The sequence below is a fragment of the Coenobita brevimanus genome, chromosome 110, assembly GCF_032717465.1.
Source record: "Coenobita brevimanus isolate Jiangsu-jjx chromosome 110, ASM3271746v2, whole genome shotgun sequence".
In the NCBI taxonomy this organism is placed as follows: domain Eukaryota; kingdom Metazoa; phylum Arthropoda; class Malacostraca; order Decapoda; family Coenobitidae; genus Coenobita; species Coenobita brevimanus.
Window position 1 is genome coordinate 37,644,846 of NC_137063.1, and position 27,629 is coordinate 37,672,474.

At 43.4% G+C, this 27,629-nt stretch overlaps 1 protein-coding gene across 1 annotated transcript in view; it reads right to left on the minus strand.

Annotated features, from left to right (window-relative positions):
* Window positions 1–27,629, minus strand: part of LOC145417462 (high-affinity choline transporter 1-like) — a 159,940-nt gene that overhangs the window by 59,234 nt on the left and 73,077 nt on the right. Inside the window, exons 4-5 of the mRNA XM_080286158.1 lie at window positions 16,457–16,612; window positions 14,027–14,175 (exon numbers count right to left, since the gene is read on the minus strand). Of these exons, the coding sequence (XP_080142284.1) occupies window positions 14,027–14,175; window positions 16,457–16,612 (305 nt within the window). The remainder of the gene's footprint in view (window positions 1–14,026; window positions 14,176–16,456; window positions 16,613–27,629) is intronic.

Consider the following 27,629-nt stretch of genomic DNA (forward strand, 5'->3'; position numbering starts at 1 on the left):
CTAGTGTAAACCTTTTCCTGATTCACTTAAGAATTTTATTTACCTTGACATTGCATGGATTAGTTCAGTCCTGAGAAATCCTAGAAATTCATGGGCTACAGTGTTTGGCGCAGGATAAATCGCTAAGTGAAATGTGCCAAGGAGACTCCCAGGGCCACGAGAATACGGCCTGCTTGATCTAGTTCCTTCAAGTTGCGAGGCTAAATCAGCATAAGGGATTGAGACGGGGGTGTGGGGGTGGGGGGAGGCTGTGTGGGGGGGGAGATGCTGGGGGTGTGAGGTGGGGGTGGTGGAGAGGGGTGGGTAGGATGGAGTTGAGAGGAAGTTTGACCGGCTAACAACTTCCACACAAGCCCAACAAACTTCTTATTACAAACCTAATTATATATGCAGGCTCTCCTTCATCTCCCCTCTTACCCTCCTCCTTCCTCACTCCCCTCCCTTTACCTCATTCCTATCTACCCCCTCCACGCCCACTTCTCTTTCCCTATTTCACCGCCACACACTTCTGATTTCTAGTTCGTAATCTAAGCCAGTTGTATATCTGAGTTCTAGCCTTACCTCTTTCCCTCTCCCCCTTCCTTCCCCCTCCATGCTCATTTCCGCCTCCTCCCCCCTTTCTCAGTACTTCAAACTTGCTCCAATTAGCCTACCAAGTTTTAAATGTAAACTTACTTTTACATGCAGATCTTCGCTATCCTTCTTCCCCCCCCCATCCCCCCCTCTCCACGCCAGCTCCCGCACAACTCCCCCTAACTACCTCAATACCCTTCTCACTCTCACTCTTTAATTTTCAGTCCAATCCCACCCACTCTCAAGAGCTGTAGCTAAGAAAGAGACACTGGGTGAAGCGGTTGGTGAGGACAGCGATGAAGAGGATGCTGAAGGGAATGTTGAAGAAAAAGTTGGTGAGAATGTAATAAGAATGTTGAACTTAATGCTGGAAGGAATGATGAGCAGAATGTCAAAGAGAACGTTAGTGAATGTTAAAAAAAAAAAACTTCGAGAATGATGAAGAGAATGTTAAAAACTCCTGAAGAATGTTGATGAGAATATGGAAAAATGTCGAAGAGTGCCGGAGGGTGATCATAAGTGTTGAAGAGGTGGTTGGTATACAGCAGTCGCTTGGTAGTCGAATGGCTAGTTAGAAGGGCTGCTACCGAGAAAAACACACGGCAGAGTCACACACAGGAATAAAACAAAAAACAAAAGAGAGTCACACACAGGAATAAAACAAAACACAAAAGATTTCTTGACTTATCCTGACTTCACACTGGGAGAAAAATAAGCTAAGTGAGCACGGAGGGTGAAGATGACGAAGAAGAAAGCCAAGATGCCGTAAAACATCTTGGCTAAAGTCAGGACACCGCCGAGGCCATTTTCAAGAACATCTGGCTTTCATCTGACTTACTGTATAATAAACAAACCTCGAACCGTCTCATTCGCGGGATTTTTTGTCTGTGTTGTGTTTAACCTCGACAATCCGACGACGTATTGTTTTTTTTTTTCATTTTTGCTGCCACTGTGTTGTTGCCAGCGTATGAGTTATTGTTTTTGTCTGTCTGTCATATTCAGGCCTTTTTTTTTTTGTCTCTTTTTTTCTATCTGTCTGTCTGTCTCGGTGTCTGTTTTTGTCACTTCTAGCATATTCCTCTGTGTCCTCGGGTCTTTGGTCAGAGGTGTGTGTATGTGGGGGGGGGGGGAATGATGTTTGCTTTTTACTCCATTTTTCCTCAACTTTTTTGCTTTCTCTGGATTCATTCAAATCTCTCTCTCTTTCTCTCTCTCTCTCTCTCTCTCTCTCTCTTTGGGGGTGAAATCTAATATTGTATAGAGAGAGAGAGAGAGAGAGAGAACAAGTCACACACAACCTAAGCACAGAAAAGAGACACAGATCCAATTACACAGAACACCAAACACAAACATCCCCCCTATTGACTCAGCAAGAAAGAAGTTTAGGGGGCCGAACACCCACAATGGATGAATTTTTAAAGCGAGTGAGAAAAAAAGAGCAATTAAAGAGAGAAAGGAGAGGAGGACGTGTGTGTGTGTGTGTGTGTGTGTGTGTGTGTGTGTGTGTGTGTGTGTGTGTGTGTGTGTGTGTGTGTGTGTGTGTGTGTGTGTGTGTGTGTGTGTGAGAGAGAGAGAGAGAGAGAGAGAGAGAGAGAGAGAGAGAGAGAGAACAATAACAAGAGGGGGAAGAGAAAAACTGGAAACAATATAAATGAAAACGAAAAATAAAATCGGAGAGGAACAGCTAAAAAAAAAAAAATATATGTGACGGAGGAAAGGAAAGAAGGAAAAAGGAGAGGCAGGAAGGAAGGAAGGACGGGAAGGAAGGAAAGAAGGAAGAAATGGAGGGAAATGAATGAATGAATGCAAGACGGTAGGAAGGAGGAACGGAAGGATGGAAAGATGGAACGAACGAAAGGAAGGATGGATGGACGGATAGATGTATTAAAAAAAAGTACGAAGGAAGGAAGGAAGAAAGGAAGAAGAAAAAGACAGAAAAACAAAGACAGAAAGAATAGAAAGACAGAAAGAAGGATGAAGGAAGAAAAATGGAAGGCAGGATGGAAGGGGAAACAACAAAGGAAAACCATAATCCGGTGCAATAAGTTGGGTGTGGGAAAATAAGACCCCGTATTGCAATTAGGCCAGTGGTGTATTGTGAGGAGGGGGAGAGAGTGGGAAGGAAGCAGAGGAAAGAGGGAGAAAGGGAAGGAGGTAGAGGAAGGAGGGAGAGAGGGAAGGAGGTAGAGGAAGGAGGGAGAGAGGGAAGGAGGCAGAGGATGGAGAGAAGGGAGGAGGAAGACAAAGGCAGAAAACAGAGGAAGGAGTAAGAGGAAGGCAGAGAGGGAAGGATGAAGATGGAAAGGAATAAAGGAAGGAGAGAAGGAATATAGGTGAGGAAGGAAGGGAAGAAATATAGAACAAGAAAAGAGGGAAAGAGGGAGATTAAGGAAAGAAAGAAGGAAGCTGAAGAACAAAAAGGAAAGAACGAGATAAAATGAAGACGGGTGAGAAGAAAGAGGAAGGAAGGAAGAAGGAAGGGAGTCCAGAAACGAAGAAGGAAGATGAAGGAAGAAAGAATAGGAAGAAGGAAAAGCAAAATAGGATGCAGTAATAAGGTGCGGGCATATAAGACCCCGTACTGGAATAAGAGGATAATGTGTTGTAAGATGGACGAAGAGAGGTAGGAGGAAGAAGAAGGAAAGGTTAGGAGAGGATAGACAGGAGGAAGACAGGAAGGAAAGAAAGAGAGAGAGGGGAAGAGGGAGTACAGGAGGGGGAGGGGGGCAAGCAAAGAAAGAATGGGAGGTATGGAGAGAAGAGGCAAAATAATAAAAAGACGAAGGATCCTCACCTCCACCCTTACGTCTCCACCCTCACACCTCACCCCAGTTCCAAACACCAATACTTTCACTGGGAGACACACGACTCAAATACTTCACCCCAAAACGACGCTATAAATCCAACACCACAATATACATTCTCACCTGTCACCTCCCATACCGCCTTCCCATCGCTCTTCTCATGTCCCCCACCTCCTCTCCCTCCTTCACCCTCCCCATCATCACCTGCCTCCCGTTTCTATGTCTCCTCGTCATTATCCGCCTCTTTATTTCCCCTCCTCATTCCCATTTCTCCTCTCACTCCCACTTCCCACCCTTCCTTGACCTACACTCCCCATCTCCTCTTCATCCCTCCACTTAAATCCTCTCCCCCTCCATCCAATCCCTCCCCACTACCCTCCCAACCTACCTACCTCTCTCTCTCCTATCCCTTCCTTTTCTCCCCATCTTTCTATCTTACCTCCTACCTCCCTCTCTTTCTCTCCTATCGCTTCCTTTCCTCTCATCCCTCTGTCTTACCTCTTCTTTCCGTCTCGCTAAGCACACTGCCCTCCCCTAATTCATTTTTATCCAGCCCGTCCTTCCCCTCATCGCCTCTCACTACCATCTGACAATCTTTTTCGTAAGCCATCAATAAATCCCTCTTATCGACATTTTCACCTACCCATATCTGTACATTTATCAAACTTTAACAGATCACTTACCGTTAGTATTCAATAATTCCATCTATTTATTCCCCCCCCCTCTCTATCTGTCTCTACCTTCCTACCTAACTATCTATCTACCTATCTATTGATCTATTTATGTATCTATATCCACTGATCTATATGTTCATTTATCAAGCTTTAATATATCCTTATCCTTATCATTCAGTTTCTTGATAAGTTAATTTCTCTCTCTCTCTCTCTCTCTCTCTCTCTCGTAGCTCTATTCCCCCTGAGTCTCAAGTTTTTCAGTACTCTAATTAATATTCTGTAAATAGTGGTCTTGATTACGTACTAATTCCCGTCATGGCAACTTTGGCCGGAAAAATGGAGAGAGAGAGAGAGAGAGAGAGAGAGAGAGAGAGAGAGAGAGAGAGAGAGAGAGAGATTGTATACATAAGAGTGTGTATGGAAATCTTCTCATGAATAAGGTAAGAATGTCTCAGTAGATGTACACCTGTGTATTTGTGTGTGTATGTATAATAATTTTTCTGTGTGCGTATGTGTATGTGTGTGTGTGTACGTGTGCTCTTTCATGCCAAGATTACCTCACTTAAGGGTCTTCCCCCCCCCCCGCTCTCTCTCTCTCTCTCTTATACACATTCACCTAATCCTTTACTGTGCTTGTGTATCCGTCTCTCTCTCTCTCTTTCTCTCTCTCTCAGGGGGAAACTTGTCCACTCTACTAATTGGCATGTCTTCAATGTTTCGACTTTTCCCTGCCACTTTTTTTAAGCATTTTTTTTTTTTCCCCAGGCGGTAGTCTGGGTGTGGGGAAAAAAAAAAAAGACTTACAAGAGTATCAAAAGGAAAGTCGAGAGCAACTACGTGTAATACGGATATGAGTGTACCGATGATGATGATGATGATGATGATGATGATGATGATGAAAGAGAGAAAATGAACAACTGCATATAACAGTATGAATCTTCCAATGATGATGATGATGATGATGATGATGATGATGGTGGTGGTATAGAGAAAGGAAAAAATACAGAACAATTGCATTCTTGGGTTTTCCGATGATGATGATGATGATGATGATGTAAAGAAATAAAAAAGGGAAAAATAATACCACTTCATATCTGCCTTTCTCGATGATGATGATGATGATGATGATGATGATAACGATGATAAGCAATGATATAAACACTGCACACATGAACTTACTGGCACCTATTGTCATGATAACATATGATAGTACTTATAATAATGTTAGTATTGTGTATTATGTAATATTTAATGTCACAGATTAACCACTTCATTACGGTGGCATTTTCCTCAGTCTATTACTCCTACTGCCAGACTATATATTAAAAAAAAAAAAAACACCAAATAGGAATAAACAAAACTCCAACCAAACGTAAGGTATTTATAAACTGGTCCAAATATCACACTAACAGGCTATGTGAGGGGTAGGCGACAACTCAAGCCTGAAATAAAAGCAATATATATGACTTATGGTGCGGTCCCCTCCTGTAAGATTCCACGCTACAGCAGTCACATATATATTCCAGTAGCTACGTGTGTGTGTGTGTGTGTGTGTGTGTGTGTGTGTGTGTGTGTGTGTGTGTGTGTGTGTGTGTGTGTGTGTGTGGAGAATGCAGTGTAAGTGTTTGAGTACACATGAGATCCACAGAGGGGAGACTATAAGAGAAACACGGCCTTCATTGTTATGGTAATGGTATCCAACGAGACACTCCTACTGAGTCTCTTTTGTATGGGGAGAAAGGAAGGCTTCTGTGGACTCTACATACATACATACATACAGTACATACATACATACCCCTATAAAACCAGGAATACATAAAAACATACATACCTACAGAACCGGTACATAAACATACACATTCATGCATACATACTTAGGTCCATTCATCCATCCATCTATCCATGGAACTGGAATTAACAGGGGAAGTGACTGACGAGGGGAATGGGGTGAAGTGAGGGGAGAGGAAAGGGGAGGCGGGGGCACATGAGGACAAAAGGAGGAGGAGGAGGAGGAGGAGGAGGGAAGGGGAAGAGAAGTGAAAAGACACGGTGGGGAAGGGTGGGAAGAGGGAGTGTTTAGGGACTGGAGAGGAAAGGGAGAGGGAGGAAGGGAGGGAACGAGTGGGGGGTGGCTGAGAATAGGGGGGGAGGGGAAGGGTGGGGAAGTGAAGGAATGTAAACCATATGAAGTGCCAGGACAGGGAAGAGAAGGAGGGTGAAGGGAGGAGGGGGCGTTTGAAGACAAGAAAGGGGCGGGAGGTAGAAGAGAAGGAGCGGTGAAGGAAGAGGAGGGAATAGAAGAAGAGAAGAGAGGAGGGAATAGAAGAAGGAGAGGAGATAGGGGAGATGACAATAAAAGGTGGATAGAGGGGAGAAAGCTTAGAAGCAGACATGACAGTGAAAGGAAGGAAGGGGCGGAGGGAAGGTGGTGTTTGGGTATTAGAAGAGAGGGGAGGGGGGACAAGAGGATGAGGGGAATGGGGGAGGGGAATTGGTGGGGGGAACTGATTTACGACGGGATAAATCACACGTCGTCCAGGCCAGTACGGACTTTATGAGGATGGAATGACGGCACGAGATCGCATGGAAAAAAAATAGGAAAAAAAAAATAGACAAGGCTATATTTGGGTCCATGGGTATAATTTAGGCGGTGGAGGTTCGTGGAAGGTGATTAGAATTGGAGTTAATGCGGTGTGAAATGACCTGCTCTGTGACATTACCAAGCACTATCATCATCGCCTTCATCAACACGACAGTACGAGACACCACCATCATCATCGGTATCATCATCTGCATTACCAGTCTCATCATCGGTACTGTAAGCTTCAGTTCACGTCAATTGTATTCCATGCATGAGAAACTCGCTGATATTGAAGTTTAAAGTGACATGAGGAAAATGAATGTTGTTCTTTTATCATCCTGGCACTGAGCAAATGACCAAGCCATACTGGATAATTGACCGTGTATTTTAAACTCTTCTGATTTATCTCAAGATTATGTCCTCTCTATGGGGTCACTTTAAGAGAAGAAAATATAAAAAACAAGCTTCGGACACTTGATAGGCTAAAGGAAACTCTTTTAGGCGAAGGACCAAGCAATCTGACTACTTTGCATCAAAAATATACTACTGTGGAACACCGGGTTCAGTTATGTATAAACGCTGAATGGGACGGCTGTCACGGCTTGATGTAACTGTGGAAAAACTGTTAAGAAGTGAAAAAACGGAGTGCCTAATTACCTTAAATCAGTTCAGCAATAAGGAAAATATTGCAATTACTCTACATTGCAATTACTCTATCTCCATCTCGTGCTGCCATGTGATGTATAGGCATTATAAATCGTGCATCAGGAAACACCGAGGACCCCAGGCCGTGGCAGTACATGTGTCGCAAGAAATCCTGTCACTAAGATGGGACAAGAGGCTATATATCTAAGAAAATGTCACTGCTAAACAAAGAGTTTTCTACTTCACTTCGACACACTTTCTTAACACTCACGGGACTGCCAGCTATTAAACAAGTTGCTTGCCTCAGTACAGTGCATTCATGGCTGGCGTCAGAGACAGATTAAACTTGATTAGACTCATAAAACAGTAAGAACCCAGCTATCTCACCTCTCTTTAACTGTGGTCACTACCTATATCATGGAGGTGTAATAACTCCCACAAAGCTAAGACACGCTAAGAGAGAGAGAGAGAGAGAGAGAGAGAGAGAGAGAGAGAGAGTTCCTAAGGAGATTACGTGGAGGAATGAGAGACGCTACCTACGACGTCGACTCAGCGGCACTACCAACAAATCTACACGACAGACATATTGACGGATAGATGGGCAAATAGACACAGGGGAATGGAAGCTGGGGCAGAAGGGTAGAAGACTGACAGACAGACAGACAGACACATTGTACCACCACCAGCCGACTCCGCTCTTTCTTTGCCCCTGCACAATTGTTGACTCTATACAGGGGTTTTATCCGCCCCTGTGTGGAGTACAACTCTCATGTGTGGGGAGGCTCCCCACATACAGCTCTTCTCAATAGGGTGGAGTCAAAGGCTTTTCGTCTCATTAACTCTCCTCCTCTTACTGACTCCCTTCAACCTCTGTCTCTTCGCCGCACTGTTGCATCTTTATCTCTTTTCTATCGCTACTTTAATGGTCACTGCTCCTCTGAACTGTCTGCTTGCATTCCTCCACCTCTACGACGGGCGCGTAGCACCCGTCTGGCAGCAAACTCTCATCCCTTTTCTGTCCAACTCTCTAATGCAAGAGTTAACCGTTACTCCCAGTCTTTCATTTATGCAACAGGTCAACTCTGGAACTGTCTACCTCTATCTGTATTTCCTGCTGCCTATGATCTCCAGTCTTTCAAACGCAGTGTGTCCAGGCATCTCAAAATGATCAGATCTTGAATTTGGCACTCTATTGTATTTTGTTTTTCTCTTAGAGGGAACTGTTACTGCGGGCTCATGGCCTTTGGTTCCTTCTTCCTCGCATAAAAAAAAAAAAACACTTAAAATACCAAGAAAAAAAAAACACTATGAGCAACAAAATATCACCACCACCACCACCACCACCACCACCACCACCATGAACAACAGTAACAACATCAACCACAACTATTACCACCACCATCACCACTACTACCACCACCACCACCACCACCACCACCACCATGAACAACAGCAGCATCAACCACAGCCATTACCACCACCATCGTTACCAACAATGAAGAAAAACAACCATAACACAGCAGAGGATATGAATCATCCTAAGCCTCGTCTTCTCTTTCCAAATCAATCTTGATGACAGTCGTACCTGCTGACCCTTGACCTCGATGGCTTACGCAGGTGACCGTGTGTGTGTGTGTGTGTGTGTGTGTGTGTGTGTGTGTGTGTGTTCTGTGAGAGTATCCTATGGTGCGTAAATTATAGTAAGCGTGTATGCTGTGTAAAGTATAAGCTGTGGTAGGAAATTCATAAAAAAGAAAACTGCAGCATAAAAGCATATCACGAAACGATATGCTATGAAAAGGACATGTTGTAATTACGAGTATACGCTGTGAAATGTCTGCTGTGCTGTGAGAGGTATGCTGTGTGATGTATGCTGTGAGGTATGTTAAAGCCTCTCTTATAAGGCCTTAAATGTGGAGCAACTAATGAGATGGATGGATGGATGAGTAGCAAGGGTCACGAATTACTGCTTGATCAGTGTATACATGAATGAATGAGCGAATGAATGAATGAGACGATGAATGGCTGGCTGGCTGGCTGGCTGGCTGGCTGGCTGGCTGGCTGACTGACTGAATGACTGGCTGGCTGGATGGATGAATGGATGAATGAACAGACTGACTTGCCATTGATTTGTGGATGGATGGGTGGATGAAAAATGGAACAAGGGGACAGAGAAATGATACGCAGATGAATGTAGGCAAAACAAGAATACAGTTTACTCTTTCAATATACTGCGATACTTTTTTACACACACACACACACACACACACACACACACACACACACACACACACACACACACACACACACACACACACACAACCGATGAAGACGAACAAGGGTCTATCCGGCACATATCCGACCCTAATATTCAGGATCAGTATCTCTCTCTCTCTCTCTCTCTCCTAAATCCGTGGGTAGAAGGGATTGGCCTACCATCAAAAGCTCCTCTCTCTCTCTCACTCTCTCTCGTAATCTATCAGTTTCTGCGCTCCCTCTTTCTTCTCTCCGTTCCCCCCCTTCCTTCTTCACACCCACCCACCCACCCACCCACTCTCTCTCTCTCTCTCTCTCTCTCTCTCGTAATCTATCAGTTCCTGCGCTCTCTTTTCCTCTCTCCGTTCCCCTCTCCTTCTCTGTTCCCACCCACCTTTCTCTCTCTCTCTCTCCTGACGTTCATTCAGCACAGCATAACTATACAAAACAAACAACGGATCAACAGAAGGCAATTTTACCCCTCTCATGATCGGGGAAACTCTCTCAGTGTATTCCAATTACAGGCAGACGATTTTCTTCAACTGAGTCATAGAGTATTATCACTGCCGCCATCAACCCTCTATTCAAGGTATAGGTAGACGATTTGATTAAGCTGAAAGTGAGTTATAGGAGCCAGAGTCCTTACCTCCACTAAATTATACTGGATTACTAAAATAGGAGGAGGTAGAGGCACTTACATTAACAGATTTCACTAAGTATAACATGTCTTACGGTATTTAAATTAAAATCAAGTTATTATTCTAGACCTCGTTTATCAAGCCAGCAATATGGAGTCAGTCTGTTTTCATCTGAGGGGCCTGGGTCATCCTACACACTGAATAATAAGCCTTGGTTGCATTAAATTCACCTATGTCATGACGTACGATTAATCTCCTTGGTTAGTGGTCAAATCAACACTCTAAACTGATCATACCTGGCCATCACCTGGACTAAAAGGGGCTGGGAATCTTGGTCACGTAAGAATAAAGGCAGTATAGTTACCAGCACCTGGCCTGATAAACATATTGTAAACTGCAACGATGAAGAGGAGAGATCGGGTGCACAATTTACAACATGACCTCTTGTCATTTCACTACGATATATAACAAAATAGTGATCAATTACGTACGATAGCCAGTGAAACGATCACTGGATTCCAACACTCTTTTGACACTAATATGTAAAGTTTTATAGACGTTGGACTAAAAAATGGACGCTCATTATTGTTCATGACTGTACAACAAATCTTCCCTATACACAATACACGATTAAATGGTCAAGAAAGAACGCCCATATCCTCACAATGATGTATAAGTAACAGAAAGCAAATAAAGTCCTTTGATCTCTCAAATCACGCAATTACCACCTTGCTTTAGCCTCCCCCATAGGCGAATTTATTGTCTGCATTTATCAGAGGACGGAGAATTTACTACTGTCTACTGTGTGGCATTATTTGCTTCAGTTTCTTCAATTAAAAAAAAAAAGGTTTCTGTTAACATTAAAGCCTGATTACCTAGCAAAGATCGTATGGTTTGTGTGGTGTCTGTACGTATGTAACCTGTTTGTCTCTCTAAAGGTCTGTGTCAACTATAAACTCTCTCTCTCTCTCTCTCTCTCTCTCTCTCTCTCTCTAATATCAAGGGTAATCCAGCCCTCCTTGTGAGTCTTCTCCCTTTCCCCAAGTCAATCGAGCCCTCTAAGCCATTTCACTGCAGTTATAGGTAGTTTTGGTGATATGATTAATGGGGAGACAGATGGAGTGAATGGGGTGGGGAGAAAGAGGAGATTAAGCTAGGATTGTTGGAAGTAGAAGATAGGGAGAAGATAAAGGGGGAGGATGGGGAGGAATAGAAGGAAAGGATGGGGGAGAAAGGAGGTGGGGAAGGGTAAGGGGTAGGACGAGAGGAAGGAGAATGAAGGATTATGTAGAGGGAGGTTGAGGGCGGTAGGTGGGGAGAGGGAGGGATGAGGATGATGGAAAAGAGAGGAAGAGGTGTGAGGAAAGGGGTGGATGTGGGAAAAGAGGGAAGAGAGGAGAAGAGGGACTAAACGAAAGAAGACCGGGGTAAGGAATGAGGAAAAGGGGGAGGGGGAGGAGAGGGGGTTAGGGGGGTGAAAAATGAACATGACAGAAGGAAGAAATATGAAGGCTAAGGTGGGTGGGCGGGTGGGTGGGTGAGTAAAAGGGTGGGGAGGGGTAGGCGGGTGGAGAGGGTGCGGAAGGCGGAGTTAGGAGTACGTGGGTGAAAAGTGGGTGGGGGATGAATCACGGAGGTGGGAGAATTAACCCCTTCACTACTGCGTCGTCTCTTTTACCTGTTCTTGTCATCTCGAGACGATTTTATTCAGGTTATGAGAGATTTCGTACAGAAGGGGCTGGATAATGCCTTCATAGCTCCATCCCGAGAGGCCCTTCCTAAGCTAATAAAATCATCTAGGTGCAGCAAGAACTAGAGGGGCCCTCAGTGAAGCGCATCTCCCCGACAAAAGCAACGTAATTTCCAAACCACGCTTCATAATGGGTTAGGTTTTCTCATCACTGACTAGAGTTTCGAAAAAGTGTTTTCCGGATCCAGAATCTGTAATACGTTCCGGATCAGTCCCAAATGTTAATCGATTGTTCCCTGGGACATGGGCTATCTACCCACCAAATTTGGTTCAAATCTCTCTTTGAGTTTTTGAGTGATCCTGCTAACAAAGAAACAAACTAACACACATCGGTCGCAAAAGTTAACCAATTGTTCCCTGGGACATGGGCTATCTACCCACAATCACAGTTCAGTACACACACCCTGTAGGGATACAGCATCCTACTGTGGTCGACAGGCCAGGTGTCTAATCATGGTTCTTCCTACAGCGCTGTGTGGGGAAATATGAGGTTACGCTAAAGGGTTAAATGTGGGGGATTGTGGGGAAAGGGGAGGGGGGATTTAAAACTGACTGGTGGGATTGGAACCTATGAAGGGCAGTTATAGGTGCCTTGATAAAATGCAGAGTAGTTTTAATTCTAAGGTGCGGGTGAGGGAGGGTGGGATAGGCTGGCAGGTGTGGCGGATCGGTAACGTGTGCGGGCAGGATGTGAGGTGACGGGAGGTGGATGGTAAGGGACGGAAGATCGATGCCCGGAGAGACGTGACGGGGGGAGGGAGGGGCTGGAGAGGAGGATAGGATAGAAGTGGATAGGATAAGGAGAGAGAGAGAGAGAGAGAGAACCAAAAAGGATAGAAGAGAGGGTGAAGGAAAAAGGGGAGGGAAAGGAAGAGAATTATAGACGAGGAGAGGAGGGGAGGGGAGGGTGAAGGAAAGAGGGGAGAGAGAGGAAGAGAGGGAGAATATAGACGAGGAGGGAAGAGTGAAGGGGAGAGGGGAGGGAAAGGAAGAGACGGAGAATACAGACGAGGAGGGGAGGGGAGAGTGAAGGGGAGAGGGGAGTGAAGGAGAGAGGGGATGAATGGGAGAGGGGAGGGAAGAGTAACGTGAACACATCCATTAACAAAACCTGAATGAGTAAGGCATCTAATTAAAGTGGTATTTACGGTACTGGACTGAACACTAATTGCGGTTGTTTAGTTTATATTGCCTAATTAAGGGCAGGAAAACTTTAGCACTGTGTGATTTTGGAAATGGGGAACATAATAATAATAATAATAGTACTAATAATGATTATGATGATAATAATAAAAATAACAATAATAATAATAATAATAATAATAATAATAATAATAATAAAAGCAGAAAGAATGGGACAAAGTCAAGCGAGTAATGAAAATAAAATATGAATAAAAACTATATATATATATATATATATATATATATATATATATATATATATATATATATATATATATATATATATATATATAAATAATATATATATATATATATATATATATATATATATTTATATATTTATATATATATATATTTATATATATATATATATATATATATATATATATATATGTATATATGTATATATATATATATATATATATATATATATATATATATATATATGTATATATGTATATATATATATATATATATATATATATATATATATATATATATATATATATATATATATCCAGTAAAATGCAAATAAATATATACAACTAACACAAACATGAATGAAAGTTAAGCAAAAATCACGAAGGAAAAAAAGGGTAAAAATCTTAAAAATAAAAATAATAAAAATAAAAAACTAGTAACTCATAAGACCGAGTAAGATGCAGAAGGGTGGACGACACGAAATAGTCACCAAAGGAATGTGTAATAAGAACGAGTGCAAAATGAAATAAGGAAAGCAGTCAAAATCATGAGTAACACCAATCCTCCAAAGAAAAAAAAAACGTGAAAATTATAAGTAAAAATCACACACCAAAAAATGCATTTATTGATGAAGATGCAGAAATCTAAAAGAAAACCGATAAAACAGATAATAATATTTAAAAAAATCTCCCCCCAAAATATAAAAAAGATGAGTAACTCACCAGACCAATGAAGATACAGAAGAGCTGGATGACATCGGTGTAGGCGACGGAGTAGAGGCCGCCGAAGAGGGTGTACACCACGGCTATGGCTGCAGACACGATGATGGATACCGTGTTGCCAATGTCCAAGATCACGGCAAGGGTGGAGCCTGAGGAAGGAGATAACTGGTGAACTTGTATGTTGAACTGAATGAAAGAACGGATTGGTGAGCTAATACGGTGAAATGAATGGAAGAAGGGATTGGTGAGCTCGTTACGAGCGAGCGAAGCGTTGTTTATGCTCACCTGAGAAATGAGCATCCCGACACGACACGGTCCGACCGCATTGGTTTTCAGAGATTAATAACTTTTCAGCTATGTGAGACAGAGAAGAGATTCTGTCAGCAGGTAGTAGATACATTCAGCAAATTTTGTTATTAGCTATATATTTATTAATAAAACCAAAGAAACCCCAAGGAATCTCAGCTTTCCAAGGGCTTCAACTGACATGCTTCACAATGAAACTGAATTTCAAAAAATTTCATGTTGTAACACTATGTTTTCTTGCATGAATTCAAACAATATCTGATATTACACTCAAAATTTTACATGAACATTTTCTCTATCTTTAAGGGGTGAAATCTGCAAGGATAATCGCCCCACTTCTGGGTTTTATCATTCGATCAATAACCAAGCGTTTATCATCGCAGTTCTTTGACACGGCAAGTCGGGAGCAAAGAAACGAACATAGCGCGTGTGATAAATGCTGCGGCGCCTCACTATACGCACACTCGGAGAGAAAACGTGAGAAAATAAAAATTTCAGCTCAACTATTCTCCTGTTATTGTTAGCCTGCCTCACAAAAAAATTATGATGAACATTAACACATTCACGCTCCTATGGTTAAATCTCGACTGAAGAAAATCGTCGTGCATCAGAAAAAAACAGACAAGCACTCTGGCTTATGCTTGCCCTGCTTGACGAAGACTCACGAAAGTGGCCACGACACCACCTCCCGGGACATGAAATTGAACTAAACTTGGAATGTCAGTTGCTGGACCTCCAGTGGCTGTGGGTGCGAAGTTTCGTTGCATACATACATACATAAATACTTACACACACACATACATACAAACAAACATACATTCAACTCAAAGTCAATAACATGGCTGATGATACTAGAACTGTCCCGACCATGAGAGGGTTAAGGGTAACTGTCAACACTCTCAGACCTCAGACTCACCCTAATCTGAATACAATAATCTGGCGTTAGCTGGAATGGAGTATGAGAGCTGTCCCGATCATGAAAGAGCTGGGAAAACAATGGAGAAACGAAGGAAATATATGAGCATCTCTTGACTTTCTCATAAGGCAATCTTTTATTGACTTTACTGTCAGAACTTTGACAGATTCTCTAAGTTTGTTCCGCCACCCTTCCCTTCCCCCCCCCTCCATGTGGCCCTGCGATGAGATAAAGTTTCTCTCTCTCTCTCTCTCTCTCTCTCTCTCTCAGTAATTATCACAGGTGCTTCCTATCCCACCGACACACCTGTTTACACCCCTCATCGGGTCCAATATCTCGCCCTCCTGAATCTCATCAACACCCAGCAATTAAGGCGCTATAAAGCTTTGACTTGTTAATTTCACTGTTACCGCCGCACTCATCTGGCTGGGTAATTTTTCAGGGTCTACGCCTGATGCGATTTCGTGAGCGTCCAGAAAACTAGGATCTGTTCAATGTTAAAGTCACTAGAAAAATGTTAATTGTAATAATTCTTCATATTTATCGACATCAGCACCATGTTATCAGTATCATTCTCATCTCTTTTCATAATCACAATCCCATCATAAAATCCAAACTACCGGTAAGTAATGTGGTAGGGAGGGTTCCACATTGAAAAAACAGTATAAAATTAAAACTGTCAAATAGCGTGGCCAATGAAATGCGCTACAAAGTCATTTACACATAATATCACCATCTCACATGCAAAGGCTGCCCGCAACCTTCATTATTCGTTGTAAATGTTCCTTATATCCACCTGTAGGACAGCTGTTCCGTCAAGCATCAATATACACATCAAAACTACGCAGCCCCACTACACAGGAGACTCCCTGGGGCCCGGCAACGCCTCCCCCTCCCTCTGTGGAAAAACAAGGTGTCTGGCCCACTCTTATAAAGGAGTGAAACCTTTGTCACATCCAAACGAGGTTGTTCTATCAATTCGATCCTTTTTCAAGTCCTTCTTCACTTTCCATACCACACTTTTTGACCCATGCACTTTCAAATTTCATTCATTTTCTTCTTGGCCTACCACTTTTTAATCTCATTTTTCTCTGGACTTGCAAATTCTGATTCTTTCTGTATTGAAAATAGAAATTAAAACCTCACTCACACGGTCGATTCAACCCCCTGACTCCGAATGCCTCAATAATAATGCTCCTTTGACTTACCCAAGGCCCCTAAGATGGAGGCGGACCACAGCGTTTCCCCAGCCAACGCAGGGAAGAAGAGCATGGCGCCCCAGAACCGTCCAAAACACTCCTGCAGAGGGTCTAGCATCGTCACGTAGCACGCGTCCCTCATCTTACGGGCGAAGAACAGGCCGCCTGGGGAAGAGAGAGGGCCAGGTGTATAGTAATTTGAGTAGTCATGTATATAGTCAGCTGTGTAGTCAGGTGTGTAGTTAGTTGTGTAGTCAGGTGTGTAGTTAGCTGTGCAGTCAGGTGTGTAGTCAACTGTACAGTTAGTTGTACTATCAGGTGTGTAGCCAGTTGTACAGTCAGGTGTCTAGTCAGATGTATATTCCGGTATTTGGGCAGGTGTGTTGTCAGGTGTGAGGGGCCAGGTGTATTACCATGTATAGAGTCGGGAATGCAGTCAGGTGTATAGTCAGATGCACAATCAGGTGTGTAGTCAAGTGTATAATAAGGCGTGTAGTCAGTCGTGTACTCAGGTGCGTACTCAGGTATATAGCCAGGTATGTAGTCAGGTGCATAGGCAGGTGCTGTCAGGTGTAAAGCCATGTGCATAGTCAGTTGTATAGTTATGTGTGCAGTCAACTGTGTAATCAGGTGTGTAGTCAGCTGTATAGTCAGGTGTGTAGTCAGATGTACAGTCAGGTGTGTAGTCAGGTGTATAGTCAGGTATATGGTCAGGTTTATAGTCACATGTACAGTCAGGCGTGTACTGAGGTGTGTAGTCATTCGTAAAGTCAGGTGTGGCAAGGTGCATAGTCAGGTGTGTAGTCATGCGTAAAGTCAGGTGTGGCAAGGTGCATAGCCAGGTGTAAGGGACCAGCAGCAGCAGGATGGTCATCCGGGGTTCGTGTCAAGTGGCAATAACCTATGACTGAGGTATTGATATATAGGGGGAAGGGGAGAGAAGGGAAGGGGAGAGGTGGGGAGGAGAGGGGAAGGGTGGGGACAGGAGGGGAATGGTGGCGAGGGGAGGGTAAGGAGAGATGAGAGGGGAAGGGAAGAAAAAGGGAATGGGAAGGTGAGTGGGAGGTGAAACGTGGAGAGGAAAGAGGGGGCTAAGAGGGAGTGGGGGAGAGGAAGAGTAAGGGGATGTGGAAAGGAAGGGGAAAATGAGGGGGAGGGTATGGGGAGAGGGAGTGGGTAACGTCTGGGGTGGAGGGAGAGTGAGACGCTGAGGGGAAAAGCTAAAGGTTGAGGAGGATATAGGTTTACTGATACATGTCCGTTTGTGCTTATTTTCACATCACATCTATGCTTGTCTGATTTCACCTCTACCTACCTACCTGCTTACCTACCTATCTACCTACCTACCTGTTAGCTTAAATCATGATGCATACCCGTACACCACAAAGTACAAGGACGAACTTGGTCACTTGCGAGCTTTGTGCCACAAGGAAGTTGAAAATATCGACAATAATAATTTTTCTCAGTACTGGCACAAATCGTCGGGTGAGAATATCTTTGACATAATATCAAGTACATGGTGAACAATGCTGTACTTGGACCAAACCGTAAATAAGGAGGGTGTACAATATAAAAAACCGTCCATCTTTCAACGGTGTTTAAGAAAGTGCTTTTATTTTCCATATTACATAGCAAGTACTTGATATTACGTCAAAGTTATTTTTACACAATATTTATCTATTTTAACCTCAATCTACGCTAATACAACCAGGAATGCCCAATGGAGGAAAGGTGAGTGTCATTAAAGTAGTTTTTTCAATTCCGTGATACTTTTCATTACATTCTTGCTAATTCATGACAATTTAGTTTTGGATATACTGTACCATTTGTAATATCGAGGACAGAACAGTCTTCACTAACCCAGTCACAGTCTAAGCTTTACAAACCCGTTCACAATCTTCACTAATCTAGGCAACTCCAAGATGTATTTCAAACTCTAATCAGTTCATAACAAGACGATTTTCCTCTCCCTCTATCCTGTTCCCTTTAACCTGACTGAGATTTTCGTCCCTGTGCAGCTTATGGGAAAATACCGTCGGCTCTACATCCTTTCCACGGCACTTCTTCGTGACTAGGACCATATTCAAGGATTAATCTCTTGCTATAACTCCGCATTCAAGATGGAGAGAGAATAATTTTACGCCAAGATAAACTGAACAGAGTATAGGAAGGAGCTTAAATACCGAAAAGGCTAATGGAGATAAAATCGAACCACACTCGTTAGGATTTCAAACCCCTTCCAAAATTAAACAAAATGTTTCTCTCTCTCTCTCTCTCTCTCTCTCTCTCTCTCTTACCAATTCCTGGCCACCCACATATTTTCACCCTTTCCCTCTCCCTCCTTGTACTCTATTCAATTTACAGGCTTCTGTGGTGCTACTCTGCCTTTTGAATCCACTCTCACTCTTTACCAGGCTCCCTCTCTCTCTTCGTCCTTCCTTTCTTTTCACCTTCCTCCCCTCCCATCCCATCCCCTGTCTGTTTCTCTCACCTTTTCTCTCTCTTTCTCTCACACTCTCCCTCCCTCTCTCGTCTCTCTCCTGTCCTATTTGTCTTCCTGTTTTCTTTCATTCCAAAATCATCGCCCTTCCTCGACCTTGTGTTCTTTTTTTATTCTCTCTCTCTCTCTCTCACTATCCCCTTCCTCATTTGCTACTCGTATCACCACTCCTTTCTCTCCATCTCTTCTCTCCCTCTTTCCCTCATTTCCCCTCCTCTCTCTCCCCTCTCCTTCCCCTCGTCTTCAATTAAGCCCTTCCCTCCCCCCCATTACAAGGCGTGACCAGAATGAGGGAAAATGATAAAAGATCTCACAGTGTATCTCATATTGCTGTCTGTCTGTCTGTCTTACTCATTCTAGCTCTCCTGCATCCCCCCCCTCTCTCTCTCTCTCTCTCTCTCTCTCCCTCCAGCGATCATACCCTGGGCAAAGCACTTGATCGTGACTGATGTGAGGATTTCCAAGCTTATTTCTTGATTAACACACACACACACACACACACACACACACACACACACACACACACACACACACACACACACACACACAAGCAGCATATGCAGTATATGTATTTATCCTATGTATGTATGTATGTTCAGTATGTATGAATATATATGTATGTATGTAGCTATGTATGTGTATATACGTATGTATGTATGTATGTGTCTATGTATGTATGTATGTGTTTATGTATGTATGCATGTATGTATATGTGTGTATGTATATACGGATTTATGAATGCATGTATGTATGTATGTGTGTATGAATATATGAATGTATGTATGTATGTACGTACTTATGTATGTATGTATGTATAAAGGCATTCATTTACACGAATACACAATATAATAACTGATTTTCGTACAACACTTTATTGCGATATAAAAGATGCAAATGTACTTATTTTAGGTCCAATTAATTACGCTAGAAATCAGTGTGCTTTACCTCGCCAACAAACATAAATTTTAATTAGTTACTACTGCAATCCTCTTGCCTGACAATGGAACACTTTCACGGTCTCACAAAGTCAATTAATTTTACGGCCTTAGCCAGGCCTACCGCACAGTCTCAGAGAGTGTATACCTCCACCAACGCTAATAAGATATAGATCCATCCCTACAGCAGAATCAGGATCCACCTCAAAATCTAATGGACTCTTCCTTGACGCCGTGCCCACCGATTCGCCAGATTTCACTAAGAACAAATCACAACCATTTTCAGATATCTTACACATTAGCCGATACACAGACACGGGAGAATACATATCCCCGTTCACAGTTTGTTAACGGAAGTAAAAAAAAAAAAAAAAAAAAAAAAAGGGCAACTGCTATATTTTAAAATCTATTGACCGGCTTTCACTTCAATTTTCCATAACTCTCACTACAGATCCCTCAGGCACTAGAGCCGTGAAAGGTGTTACTTCTCCCTATTTTCCTGTACGTCTTAGGATCAGAAGGGTGGGAGAGCCTACAGTTTTCCTATTCTATTGTAATGCTTAGTAATCTGAGGGTAAGGTTTCTTGTTAGGAGTATAGGAGGGACCGCTTAGAAAGACCAGTAAGGACTGTGTGGTCTGTGTAACTTAACAATATTCTCTCTCTCTCTCTCTCAAACCTTCATAAAGCTTTCATGAATCATTTCATTACCGTAATAAGAGCAAGAAAAATACTGAGACAAGTTTTTAAATCGAGAGAGAGAGAGAAAGAGAGAGAGAGAGAGAGAGAGAGGGGGGGGGAGTAACAGCCACGTCCCTTCCAAACCATTACCCTTAACACAATGTCCTAACCTGACCACCATGCTACTATAACTACCATCTCTCTCTCTCTCTCTCTCTCTGACAAGCAATATCTCCCTCTCTCACACGCACACCAATCCCACACAGTTTGTACCTAGACGCGAAATTCAGTCTGACATCTAATAACACTGCCAGATGCCACTCCCGTCCTTCTCACTATCTCATTTTTTACTGTACTCTCTCTCTCTCTCCCCCTCTCTCTCTCTCTCTCTCTCTCTCTCTCTCTCTCTCTCTCTCCTATCTCGCCTAATGAAGGAACAAGGACGGATGAAGAGGGATGGGATGGGCCACAGAGGAAACACACACACACACACACACACACACACACACACACACACACACACACACACACACACACACACACACACACACACCGAAAAATAATGGAAAAACACTAACAAACAGAGATCGAGGGAAAACGATAAAGGATGGATAGAAAGAGAGAAAAAACACCCAGACGATGGAAGAGGAAATTAAGAAGAAAAAATTCGTCAAAAAAAAAAAAAAAAACGCACTTGGATGTGATGCAAAGGGAAAAATCGAAGAAGAACATGATGATTTTACGCACACACACACACACACACACACACACACACACACACACACACACACACACAGAGGAGAGAGAGAGAGAGAGAGAGAGAGAGAAGAGAGAGAGAGAGCTAATGAGAAAATATCACGAACCTAGAAGTATAAAACAGAAACAAGAGAAGACAGTTAATAGGAAATAGGGAAATGGGAAACTAAGGAGTGTGAGAAAATAGGATTACAGAAAAGCACCTGGAACTGGAAGAAGGGAGTGACAGAAAAAAAAAAAAAAATCGAAGTGTGAATGGGAACATAACGAGGCCACCAAAATAAACAAAAACAAAAAGGAATCAAGAAACAGGACACGTAAACAATGGACGAAGTAAGAAAAGGAAAAATACCAAGCGAACTCCGCGGGAAAGGAAGGAAATACGCAGGGATTCTGGAAGAGAGAGGAAAACAGGAAGCACCACCAGAGAGCACCAGCAAGGAAAGAAAAATTAATTACGAGGACGGAGAAGACAAAGGCAGAGAGAAAGAAGAAAACACAAAGATTAAGGAGAAAAAAAAAAAACAAGAAACGGCCAAAACTTTCATTTCTTCGTATATTCTCATTTTTCATTTTTTATACTTTTCCATTTCTCAATTTTTTTATTAATTCCCTTTCAATGTTTTTATTTTTATTTTTTTCCTCAAGCCCGAAGCATAAAGTGAATGCTTCCTTGTGGCTTCTTTCATCTGGACGGTATTGTGGGGCCTGAGCCAGGGGAAGGGGGAGGGAGGGGAAGAAGGGGAGAGGGAAGACTGTTGGGAGAAGAGGGGAGAGGACAACTGTGAGATGGGGAAGCAAGACGGGGGCAGATACGAGGGGAAAAGGGGAGATGTAGAAGGAGCCAGGTGCAAATACGAGGGGAAGATGACAATGAACTGAGGAAAAGGGAAAGGGGGAGAAGACAAGAGGGGCAGGTTGGAGGGGGAGGCTGTGGGAGAAAGGGAGAACGAAAACAGGGGGATGGAGATTGTGGGGAAGGGGAAGTGGGGTGGGAGAGTGGGGAAAAGGACTATTGAGGGAGAGATGGGAGAGGGAAAATTGTTTGGGGGAAAGGAGGTCTGATGGGATAGAAAGAGAGGGAGGGAGGGAGGGGCAGGAAGATTGAAAGTTGGAGATAATACAGCAACAAGAAAAACAACAACAATAACATCGGAACCACCACCACCACCACCACCTCTACTACTACCACCACCACCACTACTACGACTACTACTGTTATTATTACTACTACCAACAACAACAACAGTAATAAAAGTGGTAACCTATTTATCTATCATCTCATCTTTATTGATTTATCATGTGCGCAAGAACCCGGGGCTAGGCTACTCAGTCCTGACATTTTAGGCAAGGATGACCAGCCTCGCTAACCCCTGAGTGGCACTGCATGAACAATACAGTACTACCACTTCTAAGGAAACCTCTACTATGTTTCCTATCCGATTGGGACACCCTGACCCGCTAGGCCACCAGGCTTCCCTTTGGTCATATGGTTACCACCCAACGCAGTAAATGGTTTCCTGGATTAGAGGAAATTATTTGGCTTGTAATTCGGAGTCGAGACACCTAAAGGCTGCACTACATCGAGTGGATGGACGGTGGGTGTCCTTACCTATCAAACAACAGTAATACAGGTAATAATAATAAATGATGATGATGATGATGATGATGATGATGATGCTCTTGTGTATTCCTTTCGATTTAATTCAGTTTTGGGAAGACCTCTCGTACTGAAGGGGTTACAGGAGACGATAAGGACATGGTCAGGTCAAGTCGTCCGTAGAACAGGCATCAGGTGGACGAATAAGGGAAAAGGTAAACAGAGGATATTTAAGGTACAGAAGCAACAGGTAACAAAGGCCCAACAAGGGTAATAGATTTAACAGGTACCGGAAAAATAATTAACAAATCAGGTGTAACAGGCAACAGATGCATAACTAAGCTAAAACATGTATCAGGTAACAAGCATAATTAAGCTAACGGATGTAACAGGTAACAGACGCAGGTATTAGGTAAGAAAATGACAATCTAGAAATGGAGTAAGAAGTATGCTGAGACTGAGTGAGAGGAAGAGGTAGGCAGAGATGGAGCGAAAGGAAGAGGTATACAGAGATGGAGAGAGTGGAGGCAGCAAGCAGAGACGGAGTGCGAGGAGGAAGCAGGTAGAGAACAAGCATGAAGGATGGTCTTACGCGGAGCTGGAAAGAAACAGGCTAACGACCCATTACTCTGAGTGGAGAAAGCTTGGGGAACTTCCATCATGCAAGAGAGCGATGCGGCTTTGGAGACTGATGATGATGATGATGATGATGATGATGATAATAATAATGATGAAAAGACCGGTTTCACAGTAGAGCACAAACCCCTGCCATGACATGCTTAGCGAGTCCTGGGTTTAAAGTTACTATTGGGTAATAATTCTCTTCTGAAATACTCTCATCAAAACAGAATAACAATAATATAATAACTTTTCCTTGGCTCACTATCCTCTGACCACTTAAAGCTTGTCTAAAACTGCCATTTCTTCATCGTAACTGCAGAACTGAAAGAAGAGATTAATACTAAAACACGGCGCTAGTTACGAAAAGGCGTCACGGAAAGACAGTACAGCCGTCGTACTGCTGTCACTGAGCTACGGGAAATAGGCTACGGAATGACGAAAATATTGGCCAAGTTAAGGTGGACGAAGTAGAGTAACATTATCCAAAATTTTCATCATGATTCTCACACTATCGCCATTTCGTCGAGACTTTCAAAGCTAAAATCATCTTAACTTGTACTTGACTTGAACATGGGAGTTTCCTAGTGATCTTGTTCAAGTGGTAATATCCGTCTGTGTTAGTTTCCAGGCTGAAAATCATCGAAGTCGAGGGAAATGAAACATGATACATTCCGTAATCAGACCCACGGATAAGACTGCTTGAAGTTTTATTTACAAACTGAAAATTAAACTCAAAAGTCAAGTGCGATCCAAGAGGAAGTTGCGATATTTCAGAAGCTATCTTAACTTTGCTCAAGATTTCCTGACTTTAATCCTGAGTTTCCGTCCTCGCTCGAAGGGATTTTTCGTCCATAAGTCAAGGTTCCTCAAGAAATCTTAATCTATAGTCTCACAAAAAAACATGCCTTAAAGTTTCTGCTATCTAGTGGACACACAGACAAACACAAACACCAGACAGATGGATACGGGAGAAAACATTACCCCCTGCTCACTTCACACTAGGCTGGAATCTAGTTTTATTCTTGCTGTATTCCAGGCGACTTTATTTAGCTTAGAAAAGGCCTCTTGTACTGGACGGGTTAGAAACAAATGTTGTGAACACTTCCTATACATGGTGCTTTGTTTTTTGTTTTTCATTTTGATGCCACCAGACGATTCTGTTCAACTTTGAGGAGCTCTCTCGTAGTAACAGCCAACACACACACACACACACACACACACACACACACACACACACACACACACACACACGCACGCCAGGAAAAAACAAGTTAGCATGTGAGAGGAAAACCCGCAAACAGCATCGCCAGCATAATTCCAAGCACGCACACACACCTCCCCCTCCCCCTCATATCAGTTTCTTCCACTCCTCCTTTCAGCCCCCCCCCCCTTTTCCTCTCCACTGCCCCAGTCCCCTTCCCACTGCCCTTTCTCCTTCCTGTTACCCTCTTCCATACCCATTTCATCCATCTGCTTCCCTCAATCATCCTCTCTTCCTTCCCTCTATCCTTTGCCTTACCCCTACCCTCCCTCCAGTTCTCCCTCTCATCCTTCCAGTTTCTCTCTCTCTCTCTCTCTTTCTTTTCCCCTCTCTTCCCTCTCCTTGTCTCTCTCACCCTTCCCTCTTCCCCCTCCTGTCCTCTTCTCCTCACCACCTCTTTCCTTACTCCTGTTTTATTTCAGTTTACTACCCATCTCACTCCTTCTCTCTCCCACTCCCCTCCCCTCCCCTCCCCTCCCCTCCCCCTCCCCTTCCCCCTCTGTTGAAAGCACTACAAATGATCTCTTGTTTGTTTGATCCACGCACGAAGGTTATAAAAAACAACGCCGAAAGCAGCTATGTAATTCCCTAGACTAAAAGAGAGAGAGAGAGAGAGAGAGAGTGTGTGTGTGTGTGTGTGTGTGTGTGTGTGTGTGTGTGTGTGTGTGTGTGTGTGTGTGTGTGTGTGTGTGTGTGCTCAGAATTTAAAGCATCATACCAATCACCAAAAACACAGAGAAAGGCCACAGAAAAATAAAAATAAAGAAAAAATGCCAAGTAAGTATAGAAGTAAAAAATACAATATATAAATTAAAATTATAAATACACAAAATATATAAAAATAAAGATTAATAAAGGGTAAGTTAATGAAAAAATAAAGGACTGAAGGAAGGACAGATGTGAAATATGCAGGATAAGGAGGCGCCCACACAAAGAACAGAGGAAGGAGGGAAGGAAGGAAGGAGGAAGGGAAGGAAGGAGGAAGGGAGGGAGGGAAGGAAGGAAGAAAGGAAGGAGGGAAGGAAGGAAGGATGGAAGAAAGGAAGGCGGGAAGGAAGGAAGGAGGAAGGGAAGGAAGGAAGAAAGGAAGGAAGGAAGGAAGGCAGGAAGGAGGTTCAGGTAAGGACCCTACTCACGTATGGGAGAGAGAGGCCACTTGGGTAAAAGTTGCTTATGTAGGTCTCTCTCTCACTCTCTCTCTCTCTCTCTCTCTCTCTCTCTTCCTTCAGGTGCCCATAGCAATCGCCTGTTCAGTCTTCGCCAACATCAGAAAGAAATGGACATTATTAGGTCACTAACACTCAGCATTCGTTTCCTCCTTTCCTCCTCTCTTCCATCTACCTTTCCTCCACCTCCATTCTCGCCTCATTCCTCCCTCTCCTCCCTTCTCCCCTCCTTCCTCCCTCTCTCCTTTTCCTCCCGCTCTCTCTTTCCCTCCTCTCCCTTAACTTTTTCCTCTTTTTACTCCCCCCCCCTCTCCCTTCCTTCCTCCCTTTCCCAATTTCCCTTATTCCTCCCCATCTCCATATTCTCCCTCTTTCCCTTGCTATTTCTCTCCCCCTTCTCTCTCCCTCTCTTTCTCCGCTTCTTTCCCTGCCTTCTCTTCGTTAATCGTCCTCCTCTCTTTCCCATGAATTTATCTTCCTCTCTCTTCCCCTCCTTCCTTTCCCTTTACATTTCTCTTCCTGTTTCCTTCCCACCTTCTTCCTCACCTCCCTCACCCAACCCTCACTTTCCCCCCCCCCTCTATTCCCCTCACCACCTACTATCTCCCCTCGCTTCTCCCTTCATCCCACCTTCTCTTCACCTTCATTCTTCCTCCCTCTTTCTCTTTTCTTCCACTTCTGTCTCTCTCCCCCATTCAGCCCCCTCCTGCCTCTCCCCATCTTCCTCCAACAAGTCCCCCCCTTTTCCTCCCCTCTCCCCCCTCCCCTCCCCATTTTGTGACCTTTTCATTAATGACCCTTTATAATTGCAGGAGGAATTAACTGACCCCGAGTTCCAGTTTGGAGGTTAATTAGCTTAATGATCTATCTCCTAATTACCCAGGCAGGTGTGTGTGTGAGAGAGAGAGAGAGAGAGAGAGAAAGAGAGAGAGAGAGAGAGATTATATAGTGCCCTGTGCTACTTAGAGATAATAACGATAATAATAACAATGAATATTAACGCAGGAACTCCACAACTCCTCCCTTACACTGTCGACCAGCCACCAACGCAACCCATTCACCCAAGGCACACACCACTCCTGCAGAAGGCGGGGTAGAGGTGGCCACAGTTTAAGGCTGTTTGGGGGCAGTTTAAGGCAGTTTAGAGAGGCGATGTGCCCACTGTCCTGAGGTTAATGACCGTAGAGTTTATGGGACGAATGGGCTTGAATCTGCTGGCTAATATTTAGATATGCACATGCACCTCAAATACCTTCCCCAAATACACACATAAGTTGGTTAATGGTGCACAGAGCTGGGCATACACATAAATACATACACACACACACACACACACACACACACACACACACACGGTTAGTATAACGACAGTGTGTGTGCTATGTTGCTCCATAATTACATACATAAGCACATACACCCTTCCTGGCCTTGAATACTTTCCCAAACTACACACACACACACACACACACACACACACACACACACACACACACACACACACACACGCACGCACGCGAGCGTTTTCTTTATGGCGCATATCAAGCCGTACATGCGCGCACACACACTTGATTATACATGCTGACGTGTACGTAAACATAATCGGCAGTCATGTATAAAGAAGTTAGGTTTATAATACACCACATCTGAACCTGGGGCAACTTCA